The sequence below is a fragment of the Penaeus japonicus genome, unplaced genomic scaffold, assembly GCF_977035675.1.
Source record: "Penaeus japonicus unplaced genomic scaffold, GWHDUDI00000001_assembly GWHDUDI00000010, whole genome shotgun sequence".
NCBI classification, from domain to species: Eukaryota; Metazoa; Arthropoda; class Malacostraca; order Decapoda; family Penaeidae; genus Penaeus; species Penaeus japonicus.
Window position 1 is genome coordinate 34,033,288 of NW_028234412.1, and position 10,928 is coordinate 34,044,215.

Sequence of the window (10,928 nt, forward strand, 5' to 3'; positions counted from 1 at the left end):
AATTTAATTTATAAATTAAAATATATATATAAATATTTTATATATATATATTTAATATATATATTATATATATATATTTATAATATATATAAAAAATATATATATTTTAATATATATATATAATTAATAAAATATAATATATATAATATAATATAAATATATATTAATATAAATATAAATTTTATAATATAAATATATAATAAAATTTAAATATAATATATATAATATATATATATATTAAAATTTTATAATATATTATTATATATAAAATATATTATATATATATATATATTATATATATATATAAATATATTTATATATATATATAATAAATTATAAATTATATAAAATTATAATATATATTTATATATATATATATTTTATATTAATATAAAATAAATATATATATATTTTATAATAATATAAAATTATATATATATATAAATTTTATAAATATATATTTTATAAATTATATATTTTATTATATAATTATAAAATAATAATTAAAATATATAAATATATTTAAAAATATTATATATATTATATTATATATATATATAATTGCACCTGCTGACCCATTGCCTAATTGTATGCCACACACACAACACTTGAAGCAAGGAATATGATAGAAGAGTCGCAAACTCTCAATGATCATGGCAGCTCCTCGACCTGTAAGGATGAATAAGGATTAATTTATCAAACACCTAGATGGATAGAGTGCCTTGTTCAGAACACCCCATCAGTGAATACATTAACACTCACAATAATAACAAAGACATACCTAGCTCCTCTGAGCAATGCGAACACTTCTTTTTCCCCGAGACACTGAGCAGCCTCTGATCTTGTGCACTTGAATGGTCCTGCGACTGGGAGTTGAATGAAGGCTGCTGACTCGGTCCCATGCCAGACTGGTACAGGGGAGTGTGGGCAGGAGGAGCACTGAGGGCGTCTGCGTTCATGTAGTCATGATAATTCTCGTCACGGTAGTTGTTATTACTGTAGGTGTTCCCTAGTCTGCAGGACGAAAGTCATATTTTTAATTAATGGTTAGATAATGAAAGCCAAAGCTCATTATCTAATCTTTCAGCTATCAATACCCTCCATAAAGTGAATTGATTAACTGATATACTACCTATATGCAGGAAATCCAATAAATACTTGCCTTCCATTAGTATTGGAGTAGGTATTCTTGCTGTTTTTGTTGTTGACTCTCTGCGTTATGTTGTGGATAATGGAGTCTGGAAGAGCCTTGTCTCCATTGGGTGCCTGTGTGGGCATGTGAGGCTGATACGTTGTCGCTTGATTTCTCCACATGTTGTTGTTATTGTTGTTGTTATTGCTGTGGATTGGGGATGGGTTCTTGAGGGCTTGGGGGTAGGTGGAGTAAGTAGGACTTGCATTCTGAGGTGGGTAAGTAGGAAGGTAGCTGGTGGTCTGTGGATGAGGTGGATGCTGAGGGGAGACTGACTGAGGCGGCCCAGTCTTTGAGGTTGGTGCACGCGCCTGCTGTTGCTGCTGCTGCTGCTGCTGCTGTTGCTGCTGCTGGCGGTTGACTCTGTCCTGCTGTTCAAGTCTTCTCTGTTCTGCTTCCTGAGAAGTTGAATATTTAATGAATAAGCAGTTTATGAAATATATCAAATACACTGTAGATTTCCTATTTTACATTCAATATATAAACATCATAATATGCATACGTATACTTCCTTTATTTTCTAATTTTCTTTTTCTACAATACCCTGTATCTAAAAAAAAAAAGGAAAGAAAAGAAAAAAAAATTCTTGCCTGGTGGAGCCAGTGTTTACTGTAATCTCTTCTTTGAGACTCTGGTTTCTTCTTGGTGATCCAGCTCTCGTTGTCTGTGAGGCGCGGCTTGGGGATGGCAGACAGGGCAAGGAGAGTCTGTTTGGACATCTGCTGACCTGAAGGGGAAACATCCTCTCCTTGGTTCTCCAGCTGCTGGGGAGAGGCACTGCCGGCATTGCTTGTGGGCATTCGGCTCAATCTGGAAATAAAGGATGTATTTAATATAAGTTTAAAAATGTCTTATCAGTTTGCAACTTATGACAGTTAGGCTTATGGGCAGGTATTATTTGGCTGCTGAAATGGCAAAATGTATTAATACAACTTAAGAGTGCTGAAGTTGAAAATGTTGTCGGTCATTACCTTATTGCTTCAGAACGTTCTGCAGAATCTCCAGGCATTTGGTGGGGCTTGCTTGGAGGTGGAGGCGGCAACTTTTTCTTCCTGGGGAGGGGCTCTGGAGCTGGGTCACGGGGAGAGCCTGTGGGGGATGACCTGATGCCCTGGAGGGGAGGGTGAATGGGTGGAGCCCCGATGCTCGACTGGGAGTGAGATCGGGTAAATGGGTGGGGTGAGGCCAGGGTGCTGTACTGTGAGGGTGATCCAGCAGGGGGAGCCACAGCTTTCTGACCCTGGCTGAGCATCCCCTCGGCTGGTGCCAGGCTGCTGGGTGGCGTTGGTTCATAGGTGGGGGCTGTGTAGAACTCCTGGATGGGAAGCTGCGGTGCTGGTGGCTGGTAATTGTTGTAGCCGTTGTTTTCAGCAGTCTGAGGTGCCTGGGGTGAAGGCACTGGTGCTTCTTGGGAGGCGTACATGGTAGGGGGAGGAATATGGACAGCCTGGGTATCGGTGCTGGTTGTAGGAGCTGGTGCCAACTTGCCTGCACGCTGCAGCATGTCCTTGTCGTGTCTCATCATTTCTTCCTCCAGTTCAGCCAGTTTCTAAAGGACGGACAATAGCAAGTTAGCAATAAAACAATTTCCTTACCTGTAAGTTGTATCTGTTTTTTGCTTCTTCTGTTAATATGAAATCATCGCTTTTAATAGACTTGGAAATATATGAGAGTTCATTAATAAATTTTGAGAATTAATTTTGACCCACCACCAATAGAATCAGTCAGATTTATATAATCATTCCCATACAACAAAAAAAGAATCAGATAATACAGGAGATTCAGAAGATTTGTAATTACTTTTGTCAATCACAATAACCCATGAAGTGCATTGTAAGTCTAGCCACAAGAGCAAACAATAATCATGCTTTCCCAAAGGTCCAATAATAAGAAAATCATTCCGTGAGAGGATTAAACAATTTTGAAAAAGAAAAAAAAAATCTTACATGCTAAAAAGTACATGAACAGTTCTACTGTTGATGAATATTGAAAATTTTGGTGTGTTTATTACCACAATGTCAAGGGATGGTGAAGGGAACTCAGTTATTTCCTTTTGATTTTATTTCCCTCGTGATAGATTAGATGGAATCTTGAAAAACATTAACCAAAAAAGAATCTATTACAAAAGATCTTGTGATGGCCTCTTGAAACAAAAACTAGAAAGGATTATTTTTACGTATTCTACTGTTTTCTCTTGTGCCTAATAGTCTCCGGTGTTCACCTTATACGGGTCAGGTTGTGAGCCAGTTGAAGCAACTGAGTCGCTACTGTAGTCCAGAATACTGTAGTGGGACTCCAAGAGATCTGTGTACTGCTCACTAGATTCAGGTTGCACATTATTTTCTGCTTCGACTTGCATTTGGGTTTGAGTTGGAGGGACTTTAGCAACAGTAGTATCTGGCTCAATGACATGGGTTTCAAGCACTTCTGCTTTTGTTTCCACACTGTCAACAGTATCGTTAGAGGAAATGGGAAGGGCTTCAAAAGTTTCATCAGGACTTTGAGAACTCATTTCCATGGTCTCAAATTCTTTAGTGTCCATGATGGATTGAGAAGTCATGGGGATGTTAGCAGAGGTTACAGGGACCATCGTGGCAACCTTGATGTCTTTATCCGATTCTGAGGACGTTGACTCAGTCTGGGCCTGGGAAGGAGATAGGGTAGAAGAGGTGATATTTGTGTGGTTTTCTACATGCTTTTCTTCACATTGCTCTTGTGTTTCTGTGACTACAGTGTCTACAGTTTCTTTACCGTCAATGGATGCATCTGAATCAAGCTCACTTGGAAGAGGTAATGAATCTTCAGAGCTATCACTGATACTCTGGTCACACAATTTGCACTCATCATCTATATTAAATCTAACTGTTTTTTCCTTGGAGCTCTTTTCAGACTTTGCCTCACTTGGCAATAATGAAACTGTAGGTATATTTGAGTCTGAATTCACAGGCTCAACAATGTGCTGGGTGTCAGGTGCTGTGGTTTTCTCAGAAGGATCTGATGGGACTGGAGAGTTCAAATCAGAATTTTGTGATGATGATGATGGTTCAGCATTTGGTGTATGAGAAATGGTTGAATTGGCTAATGACTGAGCTGATGAACTACAGGGTTCAGATGGAGAAGCTTCAAGCATAGTTTCAGAAATATCGCTTTTAACAACAGAATCACATGATTTGCTGTCAGAATGCTGTAGAACATCTGATCCTTCATTCCCATCTGCTGAAGGAGAGGATGCAGAAGGCTGATGAGTATTTCCGTCAGTTTGTAAATTAGGATCCAATAAAGTATATGTTGTGGAAGATACTGAGCTGTAACATGTGTAAATAGGATCACTGACACTTGTAAGGGTTGGAACAGTTTGATCTACAGATTCATCAGTGTTAACATGTACTGTGGGGGCAGAAGACACTGATAATATAGGACTGGGATCTACAGATTCATCAGTGTTAACATGTACTGTGGGGGCAGAAGATGCTGATAATATAGGACTGGGATCTACAGATTCATCAGTGTTAACATGTACTGTGGGGGCAGAAGATGCTGATAATGTAGGACTGGGATCTACAGATTCATCAGTGTTAACATGTACTGTGGGGGCAGAAGATGCTGATAATGTAGGACTGGGATCTACAGATTCATCAGTGTTAACATGTACTGTGGGGGCAGAAGACACTGATAATATAGGACTGGGAGCAATGTCCTGGGAAGGAGTAACAGTCAATTCCGGGGACATCGTGCAGGGAGAATCAGAGCAAGGAACACTCTCTGAGGATGTGGAATTTGCTGAAGTACAAACAGAGATTTTGGCCAGAGGGGAAGAGGGAGAAGGAGTAACAACATCACAGGTTGGGGTGCTCTTTTCAGAGATAGTAGTTGAAGGTGTTCCCATCTCTTCCCCCTCAGGTATTGGAGTCAGACTAGGAACACCGCATTCAGGGGGTGCAATAGGCAGAGGAGGCGGGGAGGAACAAATCACCCTGTGGGGAGAGGCACTTCCTGATACCTCATCTCCCTCAGGAAGCGGAGACAGAGTAAACAAGTCACTGCGTGAGGGCATGCAAACTGCCAAGCTAGAACAAGGATGAGTGGGGTTAGCGACAGGTGATGGAGGAGGTGGAGGAATTGAACTAAAGCCCTGTGGACAGGAATCCCTGTCTACACTCATCAACTGTAAAATGAATATGAAAAAGGCATTCATTATTTAAGGGCAACTACATATACATTCTACATGTAGTGAATATTCATCAATAACCCAAACTTATTGCTACTTTGAAGTGCATGCTACTTTGAGTTCATTCATGTAAACAAGAAGGGTTCTGGAATGTTAATACTATGTATACTTCTAAGGATATAAGTTATGTCCTCTTTATTTTTTAGAATAAGTAAATTGTTTTAATTCAAAACTAATAAAAATTATTTAACTGATGAACTCTAAAGAAATAACATTAACCTTAATCAAATGTTTACTTACATTATGCTCTAAATATTACTACATCAAACAGGGAAAAACATAGTAACAAGAAAAATTATATATCTAAACTTCAGTACATAAAAATGATTTATTCTTACTGATTTCCATATATATTACTAAACCAACCATGAAAATCTGTCATGCAATTATTCTTATACATTACATCATTAAATTAAATGTTGCTAATTTATGATTATAAAACAGACTTAAGTTATGAGGTACTATCAAACTCAATCAAATGTGACTACTCTTCAAATGCTATATACCTATAAAAGATAAAATAAGTATAGTAAGCTCCGACAACTTACCACCTGGTACTCTAAGTGTTCACTCAATTGCTTTTGTTCTTCTGTCATTGTTGTCTCCTCAGCCCTGTGTTCTTGCCAGGTATACTGTGATTGTTGCTGCTGTTGCTTCAGTTGCTCTGAGCGCTCAAGATTTTCAATTATTTCCTTCTCACGGCGAGCAATTTCTGCTTTGCTTAGTATCTGTTCAAAGAATTTTGTTTTAGTAACTTCAATGATCACATATGTAAGTGCTTACATCGGCCAATATTATGGTACTCTCTCATTTAGTTAAAAGATTTTCCCTAGAATAATTCATGGTTCCAAAGTAAGTCAGCTTTTAAAACATACACAAAATATTCAGCTTTAACCCTTTGGCCGCGGTATTTTTAAATAAGTTTATACGGCCTTGTGCCAGTATTATCATATATGCCTGGCCAATTGCTTGCCTTGATAGCAAATGATGCCATCAGCAACCAATAGGTTAAGCATTACCTCTTGGTTGGGGGTCCTGGCACGCTGCGACTCTGCCATGCTGCGTTCTGCCTCGCGCTCCTGCCTCAGAAGCTCACTGAGGTCTGGGGGAGGCTTAACGGTTGGCTCTGTTTGGAGGATGAAAATACAATAAGAATACTATACCTGTAACAAAGCACTAACTTTACTCTGCTTGTAATGGTTCATTTTTTTCAAGAATAATCAAACATGTCCTTGATAACTATGCTTTAGAATGGTCTATATTACATCTTTACAGAAAACAGGTTCACAAAATGCAATCACACAAAAGTGCCCCTGCTCACCTTCTTCAATGTACTGTGAGGAAGTGCCCAAGAAGTCTGACCTCCTTCTCCACAGTTCCTTCTTGATGCGGCGGGTTGAGTTCTCACGGGTAAAAGGCCCATCCTATGTAAATCCAGGAAATTATAATCATGTTTGTCTTTCTTGTGCTTTTCTTGTTCAGTGAGGAAAACTTTAGGGAATCTGACTATTTTCCAAGCTCTATTTTTTCTTTTTTACTATTTGGTTTTCTTGTTTTTTTTGGGGGCCAGACAATAAGACCATGTAATTCCCTATTCCTTTCCTTTGCCTGGCAGTTACAGACTCTATAACAATTGTCTACTTATCAGAAATTTAAATTACATAGAGGAAAAATATCATTACTGAAGTGCATGACAAAATCTACAAGTTTCCAAGGGCTCAACACAGCGAGTACCAATAAAATTAACTGTACTTGGCAAATAATGCTACAACTCTGCACTAGGATCTACTATACAAAACATTCTTTCTATTCAACTTGAGTAACTGCACTGACCTTAGTAATGCAACATATCTTCTGGCATGCAATATCCCTGGACTATTACTAGTACTCAGTACAAATACTACAACCCTAATTATTTCAATACAAGTTTACTACATTTATGTAAAAATTGTTACTTGCAAATTTTATAAGGTACAACAACAACAACAAAAAACATCAACAGAAATACGTTTAAGTAAAGACAGTAACAACATGAAGTGTAAATCTAGTGTGTTCATATCATGACATGAATGAGCATGTTTCCATAACTGTAATGTGTTCTCTGACTTGCAACTGATTTTATGACAATTTTTCCACTCAGCTAAGCATCACTTGTTTAGAATATGCTTTATGACAATTTCACCAACTAAATGAAAAGGAAAACATTTGAAAAGGATTCAGGTTTTGAATGACTTCAAGTAAAAAATCAATAGCACATAAATATCCTTTATATATCTTGATTCAGGGCATTTTCATATCTTTTAATTTTCTACACTTGACATAAGTACAAAAATAATTTACTACGGATCATTTTTCTATTCAACATAATATAGCAAAACTATTTACCATACTTTATTACTTTTGAACTTCAGTACTTTAACAATGACTTCTAGAATTATACTACATTTTATTTTCTAGAAAGATACATATGATACAAAAAAAAAAAAAAAGTAAGAATATCTTTACCTTTTTTCTTGTCTATTGGAGATTTAGAAAGAAAGAAACAGAAGAAAATAAAGAGATTGCATTTCCAAGAACAATAATAAATAAAAAATTCCACAAAAGAAGAAAAAAACTGTTTAACCAATTTGCTCAGTGATTAGAGATACGAAAAGCAGAGTGAAAAATCGACAAAAAAAGATTTATCAAGAATCTCGGAAGACTCTGAGGAAACTAGATTTAGAAGTATGGGAAAGACATAATTCAGTGTGAAGTTTCTCAGGCTCTCAGCCTAGAGGATAAAAGTGCTTTGTATGTGCATTTAGAAAGTTTAACCCATTGATGCCGGATTTGCAAGTACATAGATATATGTAATTTCCACTATGGATTTGTTATATTATCATTTTAAACAGAGACGATTCCACAAGTACTTAATCACCAAGGAGTAAATTTGTAATTCTACCTGACCTCACCTGCTTACCCCTTTCCTTAAATTTTCAGGAAAAAATGTTTGAATCTTTGTTACTATTATCATCGTCATTAATGCTAAAATAGTAACAATAATAATAACATCACTAAAAATAATAACAGTAATAATTTTTTTTTTTTTTCTAAAAATTCTAGGAATAGGAACAGCAAGTGAGTTAAGGTAGTCCTATTAATGAGCTACTTGGTGCCTAAGGGCTTGTTGAACCACCTAAGAGTTAAAGAGAAAAGGATAAGAAAACAAAACCACAGTGGACAGTATGTGTGCCCCAACATCAATGAGTTTATATATATATATATATATATATATATATATATATATATATATATAATATATATATATATATATATATAATATATATATATATATATATATATATATATATATATATATATATATATATATATATATATATAATATATATATATATATATATATATATATATTATATATATATATATAATATATATATATATATATATATATATATATATATATATATATATATATATATATATATATATATTATATATATATATATATATATATATATATAATATATATATATATATAATATATATATATAATATATATATATATATATATATATATATATATATATATATATATATAATATATATATATATATATATATATATATATATATAAATAAAATACATAAAGTGTGTTTAGAAAAGTCTTTAAAAGTGGAGTCAAGAAAAAAACAAAGTTCAGTGCACTGTGTAATCCTATCCTGGAATAAATACATTTCTCTCAAGGGTTGTGTTAAGAGAACATGTTCTTGACCAAAGTGCAGTACCCACCTCCGCCTGCTCTGGAGGGCCCTGTGGCAGATCTGATGCATCGTCGTCAGAATCGTCATCAGGGGGAGGGGGGGGAGGGGGCACGCAGGGTGGGGCCGCCTGGGAGGGGCCGTCCGTCCACGTCACGTCTAGCACCTGAGTAACCCGCGGCACAGTGCCAAAACCGGTCATGCATTAGCACTCAACACCTGATCCTGTGACACCAATCTTATCCTTCTTTTTCTTTTTTATATCTCTGTCTCTTTTCAGATCTTCTTTTTTCTCATTCGGTAATGCTTTAAAGCCTCTATTGATTTACTTTTATCATTCTTTATTTCCTTTTCTATTTTTTTTATTTTGGTCATAAGATCTGCCACATGCAATAGACATAGATAACCCAGTCCATTACGACAGTAACTACCATTAGTAAAATTCTCTGGTACTTATATGGCTTTCCCATCCTACATTTATATCTATCATTCAAATTACATACCAGAATTTGAGGCAGAATTTACTAATAACCCCTTGGGAAGAATGCCAGATATTTAAAACATTAGTGTTTGTATTCTTATCTCCCCAAAAAATTCTTTTGCATAATTCCGCTTCAAGAAAAGTGTGTTGCTAGTTTCCTATATCTGTTTTCACATTTCTGCTTTGCATGAGGAGAGCTTATCTTATTAATGAGAGAAATCTAATAATAAAACCAAGGGAAAAATTACCCTGAATTTGATAAACCTATCATAATGCATGCTATTATTATTCTGGCATGAAAATGAAGCTTTGTTATTTCTCACATTCAAAAAATATTAATAAAAAGATACACTGAAGTTATATCCTGCATGTTAATTTTGACAAACTGGTTAGTATTTAGCACTGTCAAGTGGGAAAAAAAGTAGTCCTTATCTATATCTAAAGCCATTAGTTGCTCAACAAAAACACACATTGCATCCCTTGTAGTGACTATCTGTTTGCGTATCAGATTCCATAATATGACTCAGGGCTCCTCTCATCATAACTGGATAAGATCTGGTAGTCTCAGACAGAGTCGATGCACACAAGCACTATATTTGCTACCTTGTATCACCTTCCTTCATACCCCTTTTGCATGCATTTGCTACATTTAAGTACACCAGCACCTAAAATCATCATTGCTATTCCCACTTACATATACTTGATATAAAAAAAATATCTCAGACACTTTTCATGAACATAATATCATAAATTATAATCTGTTTTATGCTTATTTAAAAATATCAGTATATGAAACAATCAGGTTTATGATATCATGTTCATGAGATCATGTGCTGACATTCCCCAATGATCATGCATAAAATTCCTCAAAGAAAAGAATAAATTGGTCTTCTGTCAGTTGTTTTAGTCGCAGGAACAAGTAACAAGGCTAACTAAACTTCAGATGAGGAAAGCATATCTCTTACTGAAGGCTGCTTTCAGCTTGTGTTACACCTTGCATACAAATACTAGAACTACAGATACACAGCTGCACGTTGAATCTTTTTCTATCTTCTATTTATTAGGTTAGTTTTGTTAAAAGCATGAACATCTGTAACCAACTAATAAAGGAGCTTTGAATCTGCATGCCAGCTTAGAGCTGATAGTTTTGTGTTTTTTCAAAATGTTTCATACTTTTCTCAATATGATCAAAATATCATCATGTTTATATCATTGACTATTAAAACAAATTATCTGCAAATGCAACAAAAAATCGAAAATACTTGAGAT

General features: G+C 35.2%; 1 protein-coding gene across 1 annotated transcript in view; it reads right to left on the minus strand.

The window, feature by feature from the left end:
- The window catches only part of LOC122266064 (uncharacterized), a 43,022-nt gene that overhangs the window by 1,632 nt on the left and 30,462 nt on the right, over positions 1-10,928 (minus strand). Inside the window, exons 15-24 of the mRNA XM_086540379.1 lie at positions 9,210-9,344; positions 6,742-6,844; positions 6,440-6,546; positions 5,969-6,148; positions 3,414-5,357; positions 2,164-2,741; positions 1,783-2,002; positions 1,163-1,590; positions 782-1,014; positions 568-669 (exon numbers count right to left, since the gene is read on the minus strand). Coding sequence (XP_086396505.1) covers positions 568-669; positions 782-1,014; positions 1,163-1,590; positions 1,783-2,002; positions 2,164-2,741; positions 3,414-5,357; positions 5,969-6,148; positions 6,440-6,546; positions 6,742-6,844; positions 9,210-9,344 — 4,030 coding nt within the window. The remainder of the gene's footprint in view (positions 1-567; positions 670-781; positions 1,015-1,162; positions 1,591-1,782; positions 2,003-2,163; positions 2,742-3,413; positions 5,358-5,968; positions 6,149-6,439; positions 6,547-6,741; positions 6,845-9,209; positions 9,345-10,928) is intronic.